We start from the raw sequence: 21,567 nt of genomic DNA, 5'->3' as shown, positions 1-21,567 counted from the left end.
GCAGGCTCCACCCCACCCCCTTCACGCTGGCACCACACCCAACTCTCTCCTGTTCTTAATGCAGCTGGGCCCAGTCGACATTTTAATCTAGTGTTGAGAGACGAAACCCAAGGTAAGCAAGATAAAGGCAAAAATGAGAACGCAGTTTGTAGGGTGAAAATTTCCTATCCTGAGACAAGAGAAGTCAAATACATTAGTCAGATCGGCATGGTTTATAAGCCCCCAGTTCCTTTATCCCTTTGTTATGGACTGAAGTGTGTCCCCCTAAAATTCATAGGTTGAAGCCCCAACCCCCAGTGTGGCAGGATTTGGAGTAAGAAAGTAGTTAAGGTTAAATGAGGTCATAAAGGTGGGGCCCTGATCCGATAGGACAGTGTCCTTATAATAGGAAGACCAGAGAGCTCTCTCTCTCTCTCTCTCTTTCTCCACCGTGTGAGGACACAGTGAAGAGCACCTGTCTGGAAGCCAGCATGAGGGCTCTCCCCACAAACCGAACCCTGCTGGCGCCTTGATCTTGGACTTCCAGCCTCCAGAGCTGAGAGAGAGAAACTTCCCTTGTTTAAGGTTGTTTAAGGCCCCCACTATGGTATTCTGTTCTGGCAGCTGGAGCCAACTAAGACAGCCTTCAACCCCGTCTGAAGAACTCTCCTCCCAAAGCCTTTGGTTTTGACCTGGACACAACCCCTGACCCTCTGCCCCAATTCCCGCTAGGACAGAATCTGAGACAAGGGGTGGAAATGGGTGGGAAGGGTGAGTAGGCAGTGAACAGACACTTCACACTAGGATCCAGAAGAAGGATCAAGGACTTTGCTATCAGGCTGACCCAGGTTCAAACCAGCACTGCCTCCTAGATTTACTAAGAGCCACATTAATTCTCTGAGCACCTCAGTTTTCTCATCTGTCAAATGGGTGATATTTATCCCCTAAATTTTGTTCTTCAGAACAAATGAGTAAATATGTGTAAAGGGCCCCCAAATAGTAGGTTCTTCATGAGGGCTTTTTACCATGATGTGGGTGGAGCAACAAATAACCCAGAGGAAGGCTGCTCCCTTAAACACCCTCCGTTGGTTTAGGTAGTTCTAATCTGAGCTCAGATGATGATGAGAAGAAACGGTTCTGGAGGAGGAGGAGCCGCAGGCCTACCTGAAAACGATAAAAGGTGCCATCATCCTTCACGGTGAGAACGTGGTCTGAGATGGGAAAGACGTAGCCCTGGGCAGCGATAAGGCTCCCCACGTGTATTGCTTCAACTGCGGGACAGGGCACAAGAGAGAAGTGATCAGGAGGCTGCAGAATGCAGGGCTACTCAGCAGCAGTGTAAGCAGAGAGAGCAGACAGGCACCGGGAAGACAGCGGGCATCACCCCAGATAAGTGCATGATTGGCTGACTGATGGATAACTGTGATATGACCGCACTGGGCTCGGGGGAGACGTCCACGGTTGGGAAGGGCCGCCATACGTCTGGGACTCCTCTGGATCCCAGCTCTGAGAAACCGACATTGCTTAACCCCACCCCCTCAAGACTTCCAGAAGAAAGTCTGGCTTCACGGTTAAGAGCAAGAACTTTGGTGTAGATAAAACTGTCGTTAATGGAGTGAGATATTCCTATAAAGGGCTTAGCAGTGTCTGGGGCAGGGGACGTGCCCAAGAGGTGCTGGCAGCCCTGATGCAGACTTCTAGTTCCACCATTTCTCATCGTCCCCAGCTATGAGCACGCAGCCTCACTGCCCGTAGAGACTTTGGACCCACAATGCACTCCCTGATGGGACAGTGCCACCAGTGAGGAGGGCATTTCACTTCTCTTAGTCACATAGAATGAAACCTCACTTGCTCAGAAAATTGGAGGAAGGGCAATGCAGGGGCAGTGGCACAGGGAGGCCAACCTGATAGAAATATTTATATTTTTGCCGCAACCAACCTGTTGTTTTACTTGGCACCAGCTATAAACAGATTCACATCGATAGTTAAGAATTTATATTTATTCTGAGCAGAGGTAAGGAAAAATAACAAATCTAAATGGTTCTACCACGCATGATAATCTTTCACAAATAGAAAAGTACTCTTATTGGTAAAAACTAATTTTTGGACGTGGAAATTATTGACATGCTCAGGGAATCTCTAGGAGTTACTGATTTCATAAGCTCTGAATTTTTTAAAGCAACTTGTTTTGGCTTTACTTGCAAAGTTTTCAAGAGGTTGTATATCATCCGGACGTTTTGCTTATTTAGAACCACCTAGCCTCCTTCAGTAGAGACGAACACTTGTAACTGGTGGATCAGAGTGAATGGAGCCGTATTTCACTTGCTTAGTGATGACCGGTTTGCTTTCTAAAGTTTCTATGCCTCAAGAATCATGGGTCCAGCAAAAAAGAGGTTTCATCACCTGCAACTGCTCCTTTCCCAGGGAAGGAAAAACAAAATCCAGGAAGAAGGCGACTTGCATGTCACCAACCTAGGAGCTAGAACTCTTCCACTTTGTTCTTAAAAAGGCTCCTGCTTAGAAATGTGGCAGCTGGGAAGAAACAAGGGAGGGAGGGGCAGATGTTGGACAGGCCTGGCTTCCCAGGGCCTTGGTTTGCCTCATTTCTGCCTCTTATTCCCAGCTGGTGAATTGTTCTTAATGCCTCCTGCTCAATGACTTCTGAGAAGCCCGAGCAGGTCCCAGCACCTCAGTTTTCTCCCAATGGCATCAGAGCATAACAGAGCTTCACAGACATGACCCTTATCATTCGGGACCTCTCACAGAAGCTTCTCGTACCAGGGTCAGAGAATTCCTGAGCCCATTCTCCACCATTAGCTGGATCAGGGTTCTCACAATACTATTGCTGCTACTAACGATAAAAACAAAATAGACATCAGAAATACAATGGTTATTTCAGAAGGGTGAAGAAAACAGGGCTCTTGGAAGGGAAAAGACCACCATCCATAAAGGTGTTCCTTAGTTATCATCATAATCGGAAGAAACATTAACGCTAAATAAATGTAACTAAACTAGCAGAGACTTATTCAGCCTAGCGTCTACCAGGGGACAATCAGAAGCCCAGCCTGCATATGGGAAACGCGTAGGGTAGTTGATTTGGGTTCCTTCCTTAAAGGGTTTAGCACTGAGAGTTTTCCCCTGTGGATTGACAACTTGACTAGAATTAAGAATTTTCACTAGTCATGAGAGTGGCCATTGACATGATGGTAAAAAAGGCTAGTGTCACTTCCGTTAATGACCTGCTTTTCCGGCACTCAGATTTCTGGCAACTATATTTAATTGAACTCTATGTAAATTGCATTTTTTCATGGTCAATAGTATATCAGGGGCATTAGATAAAATACCAGAATGCCTGAGCTGATATACCGAGCCCAGGAAGGACTCCACTGAAGGTCAGACACCTAGAAAGGGCCCTTGGAAAAAATATTTAAAAACCATAGCAATTGGAGGCCATTTAACTAGAGGCAAATAGGTCTAATCCCCAAGAACATTCAAATACATTAGCAGATATTTATAAATATGACCTTTAGGCATCAAGAATACTCAGTTAAGACAGGAAGTATATAACAAATTCAGAAAAATATTCACTAACAACCCAAGAATAATAAACTTTACTTATCTAGAATTTTCATTTTTCTGGAGCTATTTTCTAATTACGCTATGAAAACAAATTTTACTATTTATTTTCTGGTGGGAGGACAGATTTGGAGACTGTTTTATTGGCCAGGGTTTTGTTGTTGCTTTTCTGGTAAGGTTTTCCTAATTGAAATGCACGATTCAAGTTGAAAAAAAAAATCATTCCTTCACTTCTTGCAGAAGCAGAAAAACAGAAGGAATCTTAGCAAATAATTAAACATCTTAATCGCGGACCAGGCAATCTAATGTTGAGAGCTGGCTGTGGAAGGCTGTTCAGGGCTACAACTTATCTTTAATTGCTGTGGCTAACGAGAATTCATCTCATTTCACAGGTTATGGTATTCGCCTCTTTGGCATTCTAATAGGTCCTCCTTTCCTCAAAAGGTGATTTAAATTTAAAGATAGATATTCAGTGGAGAAAATAAATTAATTTTATTTGTAAATAGAGTGATTCCACATCTTGGAATTCACATGTGTAAGCCCAGTTCTCTGGAGGGTAAGATAATCTAGTTTGGAACTTGGTTATGGTTGTTTAATAAAACCCTGGGGGATAAAGTCAGGGTCAAGGCTCAAGTACCTGGGTCCTCGATGGAAAGGTTCTTCATAAGCCACTGCACAATGTCAGTACCTGCAATGATAAAGCAATTTCAACTGAAGATCTCATTGGTGTTTAACCCTGTGGCAGAAGAAACATGTTCACCAGAGACTCCTAATTTCAATTAACACGCACCTGGAGAGCTGGATACTATTGATGATTTTCCATCCTAACTAACCCTTCCCATCCATTGGTATGCTTCCATAGTCATACTCCTTCTCTTTTCCAGAAAACATCCACTTCTGATGACTTAAGATGATCTTGTGTCCACATTTCTAAGGAGCATCTGGAGGGGACTTACTGAGAATACGGATTTTGATGACAGGCTAGGTGGAGTTTTATCATCCTGGCCCCTGGACCATTTCATGAGGGACAAGGCCTCCTCAGCTCCCTGTCCTTACTGACAAGGCCTGACCACCACAGTTGACCTCACAGGTTCCTGAAAAAGAATCTCTAATATTTTCTGGCCTGGGTCTATCCTGAATGAAAGTACCCCTGTGTCTATGGGAGAAAGTTCTGTGTGTTCACCAAAACCTCTTTCCTTCATGCCCTGGGCTACAGCTAGATTACATTTCCAGACTCTCCTGCAGTTGGGTGTGGACTGAGTTCTGACAAAGGAATGTGGGTGGAAATGATATATGCCACTTCCAGACCCCGACCATAGAAATTCACACGTGACCCTCCATACCTTGACATCTTGTCATTCTTCATCTGCTGGCTAAATGGAGAGGACTCCAAGGGCCTAGGGGAGGGCAGAGCCACAATGTGGAAAGAGCCTGGGCTCCCGAACTACCAGGAAAATTCATGCCTATTTTGGGCTCTGACCTGATTGAAAAATAAACTGTCATGTTAAGCCCCAGAAATATGAGCATTATCTATTTTGGCATCTAGTATTACTTTAAATAATATAAAATCTTAAGAGTCAGAAGGGGCTTTTAAAGCTTATCTACTTCAACCCTAGTCAACACATGAGCCCCATCCATGACACCCCGGACAAGAGGTGCTGTAATCTCCACTTAGAAAAACTCTAGTACCTGGGAGCTCACAAACTCCCCCACAGCCAGCCTGTCCTGGTTGAATCATCTTCGATTTCTCTGAACAGAAATTTGCTCTTCTCCGGCTTCCTCTTGTTGGTCTTAGTTTTGCCCTCTGATGATTGAAAAACAAACCTAGACCACTCACTCTGTGAGACAGTCCTTCAAATATCTGGGCAGTCTCATATATTATCAATGTCCTCCTTGAGTTGTCACCACTCCAGGTGAAACACGCTTGGATCCCTCAGCTATTTCCTCTCGTGACATGACCTGGAGTCCCTCACCATTTTGGTGACAATTCTCTGAACATGTTCTTTTTCGTTTGCCTCCCTTTCAAAGTGTGGCACCTAGAACCAATGTTTTCAGGGCAGCACAGTCCACATGGGAGCAGAGAAGTCCAATTTTCCAGAAGGTCCTGAACTTCTGGTCAATCTACCTCTGTCACCCAAAAATCTCACTTTAAACCAGTGCAGACCTTCAAAGGCAGCTTTGTTACCTCCGGATGGAATGTTTGGTGGAAAACAGCCCGAGAAGGGCAACATTTCTAGGTATCTGAGTCTTGTCATGGGTCTGAGGCGTGGTGTGAGGGCGAGGGTCTGTCAGAAGCTCTTTTGGGATAGATTCCCAGTGAACAGATTGGAGAGTCCGCAGAGGGGGTTAACGAATGTTCCTCTTTTCCCACAAGTAAATTTCCTCAGAAATTTGCTTGGTGGCCAGAAGTGAAACCAGTACAGGCCTGAGTGCCTAGATATTTTCTTCTCTCTGGCTTTCTGGAAGGTGAATGAACCCTGCACAGCTGATGCCCCATCCTACTCTCTCCATGCTCCCCCAAGGACCGGCCTTCACTGACACGGCCCTGCAAGTCCCCTGCATTTCAACCTCAAAAGCAAGACTTCTAAGCTTTTCCCTACTCTCGCTCCCAGATGGCATCTAAGAGCTAAACTTTGGATCAAAAACACTCTTATTCATTCACATTCTTTGAGAGAAAGGAAGGGTATGTCTGTGTGTGTTTGTGCGTGTGTGTCCATTTCCTTCAAATTATACAAGTTCAACATTTGTCCTAGGAAATGAAGAACAAAGCAGAAATCAAATAAGAACTGTAATCCCAAATTGAGGGTGGGGGGAGAGACTCTAACCTGTTTTTCCCTCAAAAGAAAAATAGTCCTTTTTTGTAGGTTGCCTAGAAACAGCGAGGTTTCCAGCATCAGCAACAGCTCTCCCCCGGGCAGGCGGATTATCTTTCTGCTGAGCTTGCTGAACCATTATTTATCACCTGCCAAGATTGATTACTCACCCTGGGACAATGACAGCCCTTCCTTTCCCCTGTTAATTACTGTCATCATTAATATCCATGTCACTAATTAGTATTCATTCACATTGAAACTCCTTCCTGGCTATCATATCCGCTCCCCCCCTCCACCCCACCCTAGCCTTGGGCACCATTGTCTGAGTTTCTACCCGCTTTTGGCTTTATGCACTCAGTGTCTGGCCTAATTGTTCTCCCCAGTCCACCAGGCCCCGGTCTGCATTCACAGAGCTGGAGGCTTACATTTAAGCACTTTTTTTGGTAAAGAAGGGAAAGCGACAAAAGCCCCTTTCCGTTTCCCCTGGCACCGTGGGGATCAAAGACTTGGGTTTCTTGTCCCTGGTGCAGCCACCATGAGTCACTGTCTCGTCTGGGGACTGGTGTGACTGTCCTCAGGCCCCAGCGAGGACCGAGATGCTGCCCCTGGCTGTCCTGGGCCACTGCCATCAATCTTCGCGGCATCCACGCCACCACCATCCCTTACTGGCTACGGGCACTCCTTGGTGGACTTGAGCAAACACAGCAATACCTGGGGGCTGTGCACATTCTCACGAGCGGGGGGTATTTTAGGCTTCCTCGGACTGATTCAGGAGGGGCCAGCCTCGCCTTGTGCATTGCGTGTTCAGCCTCAGGAACAAGTAAGGAACGGAAATCTGTTATATTATGATGTCCTTTAAAAGACCTACAATTATTACACTGTAGAATGAGTCAAGAATAGTCCAAACAACCATCAGGAGAAAGCATTTTTATTCTTCTCTTTTCTCTTTTTTCTTTCTTTCCTCTCTCCCCAATCTTTCTTTCCTTCCTATTCTAAAAAAATTTGAAGTAGATTATTTTTTTGTTCTGTTTAAAATTAAATGTTGCGCTTGTTACCGCTACTGGATTCTGGTTCTTATCTCAGTCAAGTACCCCGCCAAGGACTTAAGGCCAATAAAAAACATTAGGAACACACGCAGGATAGCCACTCTTTAGTCCCACAGGTCTTAAAACACTTGGCTCAAGTTTTCTTTTTTCTTTTAAAGATTGGCACCTGAGCTAACATCTGTTGCCAATCTTTCTTTCTTTTTCTTCTTCTTCTTCTCCCCAAAGCCCCCCAGTACATAGCTGTATATTCCAGTTGCAGGTCCTTCTAGTTGTGGCATGTGGGACACCGCCTCAGCACGGCCTGATGAGCGGTGCCATGTCTGTGCCCAGGATCTAAACCAGCGAAACCCTGGGCCGCCGAAGCAGAGCACACAAACTTAACCACTCGGCCACAGGCTGGCCCCTGGAGTTTTCTTTTTGAGGGTAATTTATCAGCATATATTCCAGGGATATCCATGAAATACACCAGAGGCCACCTGACAATTCACCAATATGTGTGGTTTAGTTAGTACATTTCAGGACATATTCATTATATGCAGGAATGCTGTACGTTTCCATATGCGTTGTGTGTATTTCATTTACATCTTCTCTCTGTATAATTATGCTTATTGGAAGGGTGTATGGACACAACTCAAAAATTCTCTGGTGAAGTTGAATAAATAACGGCTCATCCATACAATAGATATTTATTGAAAACCTACTGTATTAAATGAAAAAGCATCTTGAGAACTGTGTATTGTAAAATGGCATTTTTACAATAGAAAATATATATTTATATCTGTATTCTATTAATTAGATATATACAGATACGGAGAAGAAAAGTTCTGGAAGTCTATTTAAACCATTAACTTTAGGTTATCTTGGGGAGAGGGGAGGGTTAAATTATGGGAGTTTACTATTCTTTACATTTCCTTATTATCTGGAGTTCATAGAACATTAATATGTCGCTTTTGCACTGAGAAAAAGACTATGTTTTAAAGAGCAGAGAGGGAAGAATTGGCCTCTGAGACTAAAGTGCAGAGTACGGGGAATCGGGGCTGCAGATGCAGAGTGGAGAGGGTGTAGGAACTTTGAATGGCCTCCTGCTGGCCGCAGGCCTTGGGCATTTTCTGTCTCCCAGGGAAAGGGCAGAGAGGAATGAAGGCAGGATTTTCCTGAGGAGCAGAGTGGAAGGCTCACTCATGGGCCTCAAATTGGTCACTCTCTCTGGCCACCTGCTTGGCCCCAGAGCCTCAGAGTGGCCTTTCGTAGACTCCAGTAGGGCTGTTCACCATAGGCCTGGACCAAGGGTGACTGCCTGCCCCCTCCCTTATGTTTGCTTACCCATCTCCTTGGGTCGAGTGCGCACCAGTGATCTCTTCCTGGTGCTTCCTAAATTGTATTAACTCTGGATCAATACAAACTGGGTTTGAGGAAGCTGGTCAGATCTTCCAATATTCCAGGGAGAGCTTTTTCTGGGGTGGGGAGACCCTTATTAGAAAAGGGTTCTATTCTGGGCTTTGTCTTTAGGGGTTTTAAGCTCCCTGAAAGATTTAGGGATACCTGGAACTTCATCCCAAATAAGTCAGAACCCAAACAGTTCCTACTATGAAACCCTTCCTCATCTTCTCAGTATTGTATTGTAGGGGAGGAAGACATTTCCTCTACCCGCTCAGGGTTCTTCTGGCCAGAGAACGAATTAAATTCACATGAGACAGAATAACAGGAGAAAATTAAACAAAGCTTTATAACATGTATACATGGGAGAGGCTCAGGCAAGCTGAGCAACTGGCCAAAATGGCTGAAGCCACCACCTTAAGTATCATCTTTAGCTAAAGGCAAAGGAGGATGTCGGGGGTGGAGGGGAAGTCGATCATGGGAGATTACCACACAAGTACAGTAAACAAGAGTCAGGTTATTAGGCAGACTTGAGTCCTTGCCTTCCACATTGATAAGAGTTTCTAGAGATAAGGTCATCCCCTCTTCTGGTACAGAGAGGGATCCACCTCTGGTGCATCCCCTGGTACAGAGAGGGAGACACATTTACAGATGGAGATTTCCTTTACAATGTCAATGTCTCTTAACAAAGGGTAAGTAAATTCTACTTTTCAGAGTTTCATTCCTGTCTGCAGTTTTTAAAAGTAACCAGTCCGAAATAATCCTCATGCCAAAGAGACATATCTTAGGGTGGCCAATTCCAGTCCCCCAGAGTTTCCATCAGAGCCCAGGTTAGATCACGCAAATTTGAGAAAAGACTGGTTCCAGTCACCTGCGAATTTCAAGTTACCTGAAACTTGGTAGCTTATATATCATGGTACCGATAACTGAGGCAGTTGATATCTTACTTATCAATCCTCACCATTGGGGAAAGACACTTCCATTTGAGTAAACTGTTTCTGGAGCCTACCAAAAGATAAGATGTTTCCTACTGGGAGGAAGCTCATGGTACACCTCAGTCAAGGTTATGACTCTGTTCCCATTGGATGCTCACATACCTGCCATGCTCTCTGCTTCCCCAGAGGGCAGCTTCGTGTCACCATATCATGTGTGAAGGTGCCATGTGCGGGCCAGTGCTCATGAAGGGGGAACGACATTCCTGAGTGCCCACTGTGTACCAGGCCGGAGCTGGGCACCTGAGCCTGTTATCACATATCATCTTGACAATAACCGTGTAAAATATAATAACTATTATACCCATTCTAAAGATTAGGCCCAGAGAGGGCCAAGGCCACATACCAGTACCTATTAGAGCCAAGGCTGGAATCCAGCCAACCTCATGCCAAATATTATTTCCACTACACCATTCCTCTCTCACCATGCCTCTCTTACCTCTGAATAACTTTCCAAGTAGTATTCAGAAGAATAATTGGAAAAGTTATATTCTGTACTCAATTTTTTTCCTGAAGCAGAGACATTAATGTAGCGGTAATAATAATTACTACTATTAGCTATTGAGCTAATAATTTATTGAGCACTTTCTATAGTCCAGGCTTTGGAATGATCCTACTACAAAATCCTATGATATAAATAGATGATTATTATCTCCATTTTGCAGATGAATTGAAGGACACTTGAAGTAGGACAGTCTTTACAGTTTCAGACCTCAGTTAAAAAAAAATTTAAAAATGCAACAATTAGCCAGCAGAGAAAGCTTAAGAGGAAATGTTAAACTGGGCTTTGGAGAGTGGGCACAACGAGTAGTTGGCTGTAAGACAGAAGGAAAGATAGGTGGAAGACTAGTGGGATGAAAAGTCTAGTGGCATTTTCGATGAGTATTGTTTGGTCAATGGGCTTGAGTTTTTCCCAGGAAAAGCATGACAGATTTAACTGACACATGCTTGTTTGTCAAGCCCAGGAAGCAGTAAAGCACAGCGTTTATAAAGTCAGGCAGACTTGAGTTCAACTCATACTATGTCACTTACAAACTGTGTGACCGTGGGTCCCTTCAGCACCACCACCCCATCTCCATTTCTTCATGGGTCCACTGGGAGAAATACTGCCCAGGTAGAGGATAAAATCAGATCATGTGCACAATGCGTGGCCCGCGGTTTTGCTGAAATGGCCTGTTTATTATCAGGTTGCCTACCTCCTCTGTGCCTTCATTCCCTCTTATGAAAATGGGGAGAAGGGTAGGACCTGCCACATAGGCTCTGGGGGCTAAAGGAAATGCTGTACGTGCAACGCCAGCACGGTGCCTGGTATGGAATAAGCACTAAGAAGCTACTGATAGGGTCTGTGTTTTAGGGAACTTGTATTGGAGCCAACCGTCTAACCAAGTCATCTGTGTGGCTGGGAGAAACAGCCCCAACTTGGAATTCTTGTGTTATTTGCCTGGTTTTTCATTTCAGGCCTTAGAGAATCTCAGGATGTCTTCTGATGCTTTTAAAAGGGATGTGCTGATGGATAGACAGCTTGTTGGACAGAAGAGGAAACAAACGAGGGAGTTGCAGCAGATAAGCTTTAGGAGCCTGACGGGGCCTCCTTCAGGGGGTGGGACCCTTGCCTGGCAGCTGTTCTGGCCCTGCTCCTCCTGATGTAGATGTCCTGGGAAGTGAGGCAGGAAGGCAACAGGGTGCCCTCACCCCACTGTAATCCAGTCAAACATAGTGAACCAACATTGTTCTAGTTCTGTGGGCTCTGGTCCCTGACCATCCTACGTCGTCTTCTCCCTCCTTTCTCTCCTCGTCTGCCACCTTCCCACTCCCAGAATGCACCATGCTCCATTCCACCACAGGGCCTTTGCCTATGCTCTTCCCTGGGAGGGCAACACTCTCCTCTTTCTCCATCCACCTCTACCCCTAGCTGATTCCTGCACGTCCTTTGGCTCTACCTTCCTCGGGAAAGCCTTCGCTGCTCTCCAAACCAGGTCGAGCTCCCTTGGCTTTCACGGGCAGAGAATGGGGTTTCTTCTCTCCAGAGCACTTATCCCTGTTTGGAATTAGACACCCATGATGCGATTATCTGACTAATGTCTGCCTCCCCCTCTGTACTGTATTAGTTTCCTGGGGTTGCTGTAACAAAGTACCACGAACTGAGCAGCTCAAGCAACAGAAATTCACTGTCTCACAGTTGTGGAGGCCAGAAGTCCACGATCAAGGTGTTGGCGGGGTTGGTTCGTCCGAGGGCTGTGAGGGAGGCTCTGTTCCAGCCTTTCCCTGAGCTTCTCGTGGTTGGCTGGCAGTGTCTGGAGTTCCTTGGCCTGTGGAAGCATCACCCCGATCTCTGCCTTCATCCTCACATAGTGTTCTCCCTGTGTGATGTCTCTGTGTCCATTTCTCCTTTTCATAAGGACCCCAGTCATTGGGATTAGGGCTCACCCTAAACTAGGTCATCTTAACTAATTATAACTGCAAAGACCCTAAGTCCAAATAAGGTCACATTTTGAGGTACTGCAGGTTAGAACTACAACATATGGATTTTGGGGAAGAAATTCAACCCACGGCACTCACTAAACTACAGCTTTGAGAGAGCAGGACTCTGCTATACTGTTCTAGCTCCTGCACAAGGAAAGACCTGGCATGGGGTTAGGATTTAACAAACGCTTATCGATCAATAGTTACATTCAAATATACATCGAATAACACACGTCCATTCATATATACATATTCATTACATTTCAAAAATTTCTCTCAATTTTTTGTGGCCCACGAAGACCTCACTACAAACCACCAACCTTGGATGGGCATTTTGCAACCACTGCTTTAGATGAAAGGTTTGGGGTTTTTCATCCATTGACGTTGTTTTCTTTCACAAGTCATGCATTTTGTTTTTGTTTTTGTTTTTTTGAAAAAGAAATCTCAACAAATGAATGCTTTAAAAAATATTAGGCAGCAATTCGAACTGTCTCCTTTTCCTCCTTCAACCCTGGCTGTCACCTGAGGAGAACAGCAAACAGAAGGAAAGGTAAAGTTCCCAATTTTCCTCTCTTGGTGAAAGACACCATCCTCCTCCCACCTCTCCTCTGTCTGCTCCACTCGCTTCCAGAAGGCGGAGTTCAAACTGCCTGCGACCGGGCTTTGATCCACCGTGTGATTCTCCCGTCCTAACAGGAAGGCTCATGCTTCAGTCTCGGTCGTGAACAGATTGGAGGAATTCAATCCAGGCACACCGAGTACGATTTTGAACCCAGGGAAACCCAAGCATCACCCGGTATCCAGGCCTAAACCAGGGCCACCTCCAGCCGGTCTTCTTCCCCGCCAGGCAAATCAGCTCGCCGACCTCCATGGGCATGTGGCAACTGCGCCCCTCAGCGACCCACCGCCCACACAGCAGGAAAGACGACCAGCTGGCGGGAAACCCCTGGCGGGCTTCTCCCACAGGCCCCTTTCACACCCCCTTCCCCGCCCCACCTCAGACTCTGTGCTTCCCCAGACTCTGAGATGTACAGCTTCCCTGTGCATTATGAGAAATAATAGGGGGCATGAGACCAGGCGAGGTTATTACCAACTCATAAATCAACGGGCAGGCTCTGCGGGTTGTGGCGAGGTGTCTGAGATGGGCTCCCCTGGTTTGTTATCTCACCCAAGCCCCCACGATTGATTCATAACCTCATAACCCTCCTGCGTCCGAATCCCAAGTCTTCTATCTAATTGTCAGCAGCCGAGTACATGATTTGCAAGAGGATGCGGGCATCGGCAGACGTGGGGGTGGAGGAGAGATTAGTTTTGTCAATCAAAGGCATCCAGGGCGAGGTGGAGAGCACTGGGATTCAGCTCCACAATCAGCTTATTAAAGGGAAGGCTGAATGCGGCCACATTGATTGGGCCTCAGTGCGCGGAACCGGAGGATCGCGGCCGCCTGGGGTGTACCCTGCTCCAGGAGGGTCGCTCCCTGGCTGAGGCCTCCCGGACAATCCAAAGGCAGGAAGAAAAACAAGTTGGCAGAGCTGTGGCTTTCGGGGACAAGTAGTCTCAGGCCAGGTGTCCAGTGGCACCCGGCAGAGAACATTATAAATGTTTTATGTATAACATTTATACATGTTTTGAGGGCTGCTCAGCATTTCCGGGAGGGCTGGAGGGGGCCCAGTGCTGGAAGGCGTCAGGGGCCTTATTGCCTTCCAGTGCTGTCTAAAGGTCATCTCATTTGTGCAAATCTGAATCTGACACGTGGTTCATGAGCTTTTTATATTGACATTAATCTTTGGGGCTAAGGCTTTCTCCAGGGTTGCAGGAGAGATGAGTCAAGAGGCAGCCTTCACGACGCCCGGGTCTGCAGGCTGCAGTCACTTACCCGGAATCTGATCCTGTAACCACACAGCTAGGTCAATAACACGGCTGCCCTTCCACAGCATGCTTTAAGGCTTAAGTCTGCAAAGTGCACCGGACATCTGCCACCACCTTGGGACGGCTGAGGCGTGCACAGCAGAGAGTGCGAGCAGGCTAGGTTTCAAGCAGAATCTGGGACACACAGGTTCTTGGGCAAAGATTTTATTGGTGTTGCACTAATTCTAGCTCCAGGTCCCTGGAGCTCCGGCTTGGTGGAATGAACTTGGTTTTCGTAATCAGAAGATCTGGGTTCAAATCCCGGCTCTGCCGTGTACTAGCACATCACCTTGGATGAGTTGCTCTACCACTCTGAGCCCCAGTTTACCCACCTGCAAAATGGGGCCAATCACAGAACCGACCTCAGATTTGAGTATTAAAATGAGGAAATGGAGGTAGAGACTTGGCGCAGTCCTTGGCGCTGACCAGGCTCACTATCAGATGTCAGTTACTCTCCTTCCCTTTCCACTGACAACTCATACACGCCCTCCAACTCCCCGAAGTGGAATCTGCCTCAGAGCTGATCTCCTGGCCTGGGATCTCCCACCTGGAACCAATCCTTTCTCCCCCTCCTCCCTCGGCCTGGGCTGCAGGGCTCCTGGCACCGGACAGTTCAGAGCCTGTCCTAGCTTGGCTCTTTCAAGCTTCTCCATTTCATTCAAATAGAGGAGAGCCCATTTCTTTCAAAAATCAGTGTGGGACCTTCTCTATCAGCAGAGGATCTACTCCCAGATCAGTTTCCAGTCCTTGAGGCGAAACGTCAGTAGAATCCCAAGGAACCCTGAGATCGCTGCTTCTCCACCCAGCTACAGCCAAGCCCTTTGCCTGGCTTCTCCCACCCACAGGAGTGCCCAGGAGGCAGGCAGCCTGGGTGTGAATCTGGTTCTGCTCCCACCAGCTCTGCGACCTTGGGGATGGGCCTTCCTCTTCCTCTTCAGTTTCTATAAGATATGATAAAAGCACAGCTTGAGAGGCGGACAGGAGGCCCGTGTCCTTCAGCACAGAGCTGACGATCAGGAAGTGTTGACTTCATCATTATCACTTCTGGTATTCCGACTGGGACATTTTCCTTCATTTACCTGCAGCGATGAATAAGATGGCTCTGTCCTTCAATACAAAGGGGCAGCAGCATGCTGCAAGGGCTCTGACTGCAGTATTTGTGGGGTGAAACGAGGCCACAGATAGGGGGTAGGTAATTCCAGCTGCTTGAGTGTCAGGAAAAGGCTCACAGAGAAGGAGGTGCTGAGGATCAATGGGAAACAGCAAGAGGAGATCAACTGAGGATGAGAGTACTGGACGGAGAGTCACAAACGCCAGCAGAGCAGCCTGAAGCAGCCACCCTGACGGCACCATACGACATCTAACATTTATATCCAGGTCAAAGTGGGTCAAACAGCAACTCTGTGAAAGGGAAGAGAGTCCTAGAAGGGCGGAGGTCACCAGCATGCTCTGGCATCACCTGTGCAAAGCTCTGTGCCGGACACCGGGAGCTGAGATTCAAGCAGGAATCAGAAAAAGCGCCAGGCTTGTGAACTAACGGGAAGTGATCTCAGGGCTGCTGAGGAACGAGCTCGTGTTTTCCCAGCACCAAGATGCTGCTCTTTCCCTCCCTCCCTGTTCTCATCCCAGGCCTTGCAGCCACTGGCGCCACTGCCATGAACACTGCCTGCAGTCTGCCTCAGGCAGGCGACGCGCCTGCCGGGTCAGTCTGCAGCCTGTGCACCTCCTCTGCAGGCCACTGTCCTGGATCCCTGCCCAGCTGCCTTCAGTGAGGCCCTGCAACCCAGAAAGGCTCGAATGCAGGACAGCAGCCTACCCCTATCGTTTCCCTGCCTCCCCATCTTTCAGGGGAGGGCCAGCGGCTCTGGGGTCTGCTGTCTTCTTGCCTCTTCAGGACCCCTCCCGCTTGACTCCACCCCAAACAACAGCCCTGAGTGCTGAGGGCAGGGAGCTGGACTGTCTGAGGGTGGGAGGGGTTGACGACCACAAGACAGGAGCTGGTCGAGGCCTGTGTGTTCTGCTGAGGGCTGGCGAGGGCCCGGGAGAGCCAGGAGGCCAGCAGAGTGCCACCCAGTGCCCTGCCATCAGTAAGAAACCGAGGGAGCTGCCAGTAGCCAAGCCACACCGCTCACCCTCCCCGCCCTACCCGTTCCTCCTGAAACCCTAACTCCTTTTCTTCTTACCGTATTTAGCAAGGGATCAGAGCCTGGCTCTGGAGGACTCAAGAGAAAAGTGAAGCCAGCCACTTGTGACGGAGGGGGCTGTCACAGCCTACAGTCCAGACCTCTACACCTGCCTTTTCTGGTTTCTGCAGGGCAGGCTCTCAGATCAATAATACACCGACCTGTGAGGAGAGGGAAGGACACTGAGGGGAGGGGACCGAGGTCCCTGAGGCCTGCAGGGCTGGCTTCCTGCTCTTCACTTCCTTAGCTGCTCATTCCAGCCCTCCCCATCTCCCAGCAGACAAGCTGCCCCCCCCACCCCCTCAACATCTGTGCCCAGGGATTGCCCATCCCCCATTAACACAGATGCTGCACACGCACACCCATCCACACCCATCCCCGTGCACAGACCTGACACACTCAACTCACACTCACACGTTCACACCCACTCAATACACACCTGCAACATACACTCAATCACACATGCGTTCACACCCACAGACACACACATACACAACCCTCTCATATTTCATAGACATCTAATCGCTTCTGTAATATGTCCGCATCCCTAAAATCCTGAAAAATAACCACAAGAAGCTTAGATTCAGAACAAATTTTGAGGAAAGAACTGCTTTTATCTGTTAGAAACCGAAGTCACACAGAGCAGAGGCCAAATCTCGGTACCACTCTGATGAGCCGCTGTGAGTCCCTTTGCTGGACGTCACCTTGACTGCCCGCAGGCAGGAGCTGGAGAGGAGAAAGAGCAGCAGACCCAGCCCGACCCGGGCGGAAGGGAGAAATCACCACACTCATCTGCAAACGTCAAACCCGGTCCTCTTCCCCGCTTCTAGAGGATTTGGGTCCTCTGTGGTTAAGGGGTGGTCTTGGAGCTGAGGGGCAGCAAGTCGGGATAGCAGATGGGAAAAGGAAGGTGAGAAAGAAAAGCAGAAGCGCTACACCCGCCAGCAGGGCACTTACTGTAGAAAGTGTGGTCACCTGGACGTCGTGTCAGCGAGGTCCTGTGGGGAGCAGGGGCCCTGTGAACACCACAGTTGGGGGGAGTGTAATGAAGGTGCTGTAGACAAAGGTGTGGTTGGGTTAAGGGAGGTGAAGCAGCCTGGAGCAACAGCAGCAGCTAGAGAAGATTCCACCACTAGGTGCAACGCAGCAGGAAGAGAGAGCAGGTATGGGGACCCAGAGGAGGTGGTGGCTGTGGGAGAGTGTGGCTGGACAGCAGCCATGGCCTTCAGAGGAAGAACACAGCCTCTATCGGACCAAAGTCTACTAGGGAACAAACGTGTGGCCTCTCCTCCTCTCCTCTGATCTCCAGGTGGTGCCACCCTGGAGATGAATCCATCAGGCCCAGAGGGTGAGGGCGCCCACAGTGACAGCCTCTGAGGATGCAGAGCTGAGCGAGAGAAGTTGGCTCTGGAGAGATAGATGGAGAGGAGAGATGGAGGAGAGAAAGCATTTACTTCACAGGCTTATCCATAAAGATAGTTCGGGCGAGTTTTTTATTTAGTACGCTTCAGCAGAAGTCACAGCTGGAGGGTTTTGCTCTGATGTCCTGGTTCCCATGATAAGGATACTTTACACCCATAAGGAGACGGAGGGCTCACAAGGGCTGCACACGTACCAGCCCTAAGCCACCCTCACAATGCATCTGAGCCTTTGCACATATGCTCCCATTTCACACCTGGGGAAACTGAGGCTCGGGAGCCTAATGGTTTCATTCCAAAAAGCATTTATTGAGCTCCTACTGTGCCCAGTGCTGTTCTCTATGCTAATGTGGTGAACAAGATGGGCACAGTCCCTGCCCCCTCCAAGCTCACATCCTCCTGGACAAGTCAGACAACTAGCAAGTAAGCCACACAAAAACAAGAGCGAGCAGTGCAAGAATGAAGATAATATAGGCCAACGGGAGAGAGAGTGACTGAGGGCTATGGAGATCGGGAGGTGAGCGAGATGACCTTCACACTGAGGCCTGAGGATGGGGTTGTGTCAGTATTTAGAGGAAGAGTGTTCCCAACAGAGGGACAGCAATGCTAGAGCCCCGAGGTGGGAATAGGCAGAAGGAAGGCGTGAGTGACTGGGGACTGGAGACCTAGCCAGATTGGAGATGGGCCTGGAAAGGGAGGGGCTGCAGCCCCTAGGGAAGCCTCTGGAGGGCTTGGAGTAGGGGAGGGGTCTGGGTATGTCTTTAAAGGATCACTTTGGCTGCTGGGTGGAGAAACGATTGTAGAGTGACCAGAGTAGAAGCAGGGCACCAGCTAGCGGCCATTTTTAGTGGTTAGAGAAATCTTAACGCTGGCTGGGCTCCGTGGTGGCATGAGATTGAGAGAAGCAAGTAGGTTCGGGGTCTGTCTTGGAGGCAGGGCTCCTGGTCCTCTCTGACAGACGGGACGTGGAGCATGAGAACAAGGGGAGTCAGGATCGACTCCGGGTTTCTAGCCGAACCAACCGGACGCATGTGGAGTTCAGACTAACTGAGATGGGGAGGCAGGCTGAGGAGAAACCTGGGTTCCTACGTTGGCCGTGTTTTGCCTGAGATGGATATCTATAGTAGCTGTTCAAGTGGGATGTCAAGTTGGCCGCTGGACAAATGAGTCTGGATTTTCGGGAAGACAGCAGGCCAGACATATTCTTTGGGAGTCACTGGTGTGTAGGAATGTCCATCAAGCAGTGAGGCTGGATGAGGTCATCCAAGGAGAAGACGTAGAAAGAGAAGAGGAACCAAGTCCTTGGCCTGCAAAAGGCACAGCTGGCAGGCTGTCCTTTCTCAGTCTGGAATGCCTTCCATCACCCTGAATGCCCGGGCTTCTGTCATCTGTGACTTAGCTTACGGTCACGGCACTCCATTCCCCTCCCTCATGAGACAGCAAGAAAAAAGAGCCCAAACACTGGACCCTCTGCCAGGCCCTCCCGGAATCTGCCATGAGCGCCACCTCCCTTTTCCTGCTCGTGTCTCAGTTCGGGGAAGAATCTACACTTACCACCATTTACAGCACCTGTCAGCTCTGCCCAGTGACCAAGCCAAAGAGACAGCTAAGGATTTCTGTGTTCTCTTCTGATTTACCACAAATTTTCACTTGTTTTCTGGCTTTTCTATCACTAAATTACAGCAGACTCCCTGAAAGCATCTTGTGTGACTCTGGAGCTGGCCTGTGGCCAAGCACCGCTGTGTGAACACTGCTCTGAGCGGACACAGTCACTCAGCCTGGGAAGTGACTTCGAGCTCCGGATCCCACCCGTGCTGGAAGACTTTAGGGTGGAATGTCATCAGGAGCCAGGCATCTTTCTAATGTGCAGGCCTCATTTCATACCGATCAACTCCAGACTGAGAGATGCTGGCTTTTGTTCAGAGAACATGCTGAGAATATTCCCAAATGGAGAAACTCTGTGACTAGGAAGAGGACAGAAAAAATATAAAACCCATCATGAGTTTATTCCTTCTAGTCCCTTTCCCCATCATCGCCCCTGCCCCTAGTGCTGGCTACTTCTAAAATGGATTAGATCTGAGGCAGTGAGTAACTAAAGATATTGCTAGAATTAATAAAGAGAATACAACAGAGTCCAAATAATGAATGGAGAGAGAGCTGCATGAGGAAACCCAAGCGAAGAATGGCTCCTGTAAGTGGTCGCAGAATTGAGCTTATGATTCCTGGAAATAATAAAACAAAACAATAAAGTCTATCGCACTCTGTGCTTGGCCTGTCTGTCCATTAGTGCATGCGGGGGTCCTTAGGAGAAGGACCTTTCTCCTCAGCTCTGCCTCCCTGACTCCCTGCAGAGGGCACATCATGGATTTTCAATAAACATCTGATGAACATATCAAAGAACGTTGGCCAAAGTCAATGATTTGCCTTTTGGTGTAGCTAATAAGCATGTTGTTTTTTCTTCCAGACATTGGTTTTGATGGCATTCATTACTTCTTATGGCCACTTCTGGATCTTGATAGACGGGCCAGATCTTCGGTGTGGAAAGTTATGCTGCTATTTGCTATTGCAGATTATTTACACGTATGTTAAAGAAGAGGGAGCCAACACACAGCCCTATTCGAAGTTCCTCAGGACTAGAACTTGATATGTCAACAGCCCCTTCCTGCCCACCCTCATTCTCTGAGTGGTGTTACGGTCAAATACCGCCACAGCTCTGAAAGAATGTTAAAAGCCCAGATTAATATTGAGGTCGTATGGCTCAGCCTACAGGCAGAACTAAAGGCTGGCGTCTGATCAATACATGATAAAAACACTGGCCATTTTTCTAAAGCATTTTCTCAGCTATGGTTATATCCATGCCAACAGGACGGTAGTACACCGAGAGACCCGGACTTGGAGTTTATTCAGAAGAGGGTTGTATATAGTTTTGAGAGGTTAAGATTAGGTTCAGTGGCACACTCCAGAAAAACAAACAAAAAACAGTGGCTTAAACAACACGGAAGTGTATTTGGAAAAAGAAGCCGGGAGGTGGCCCCATGGGGTCCTCAGGAATCCACACTTTAATGTTTCCCTTCCACCCTAAGTGCTTGGTTCCCATCCCCAAGGTTGCTTACGGTTCAAAATGTCTGCGGAAGCATCGGCCATCACATTCTAACTTCAGGCAGGAGGAAGGAGGGAAAGCAGAAGCACTAAAGATGCCTCTCCCAACTGGAGACACCCCACTTTAAGCACATTTTCCGGAAGTCTCATGTTCTACTTACACATTGTGAGACACAGAATACTGGCTCCTCAAAGATGGCCATGTCCTAATCCCCAGGACTATGAATATCTATCTTTCATGGCAAAAGGGACTCTGCAGATGTGATTAAACTAAGGCCCCCAGGGTGGAGAGAGTATCCTGGATTATCCAGGTGGGGCCAATGTAATCACAAGGATCCTTATAAGAGAGAGAGGCAGGAGTGTGAGAGAGAGAAGATGTGATGAGAGAAGCAGAGGGGTGTGTGTATGTGAGACACAGAGAGAGATTGAGAGAATTAGCCAGCTGCTGGCTGTGAAGACGGAGGAAGAGGCCATGAGCCAAGGAAGGCAGGCAACCTCTAGAAACTGGAAAAGGCAAGGAAACAGATTCTCCCCCAGAATCTCCAGAAGGAACCCAGCTCTGCCTTGATTTTAGCCCCATAAGACCCATTGCAGACTTCTGACCTCCCAAACGATAATTTGTGTTGTTCTGTTTGAAGACACTTCATTTGTGCTAAGTTGTTGCAGCTGCAGTAGGAAACACACACACACACACACACACACACACACACACA

At 48.0% G+C, this 21,567-nt stretch overlaps 1 protein-coding gene across 15 annotated transcripts in view; it reads right to left on the bottom strand.

Moving 5' to 3' along the window:
* RGS6 (regulator of G protein signaling 6) overlaps positions 1 to 21,567 on the bottom strand; it is a 573,259-nt gene that overhangs the window by 93,470 nt on the left and 458,222 nt on the right. For all 15 annotated transcript variants that reach the window (XR_006886380.1, XR_006886381.1, XR_006886382.1 and 12 more), the window contains 2 exons: positions 4,193 to 4,243; positions 1,144 to 1,250 (listed from right to left, as the gene is read on the bottom strand). Coding sequence is in view for 12 of the 15 variants with exons in the window: in XM_046647776.1 (XP_046503732.1) it covers positions 1,144 to 1,250; positions 4,193 to 4,243 (158 nt within the window). In the remaining 3 variants the exon portion in view is untranslated. The remainder of the gene's footprint in view (positions 1 to 1,143; positions 1,251 to 4,192; positions 4,244 to 21,567) is intronic.

The sequence above is a fragment of the Equus quagga genome, chromosome 20, assembly GCF_021613505.1.
Source record: "Equus quagga isolate Etosha38 chromosome 20, UCLA_HA_Equagga_1.0, whole genome shotgun sequence".
NCBI lineage: Eukaryota > Metazoa > Chordata > Mammalia > Perissodactyla > Equidae > Equus > Equus quagga.
This window is presented reverse-complemented; position numbering and strand designations above follow the sequence as displayed.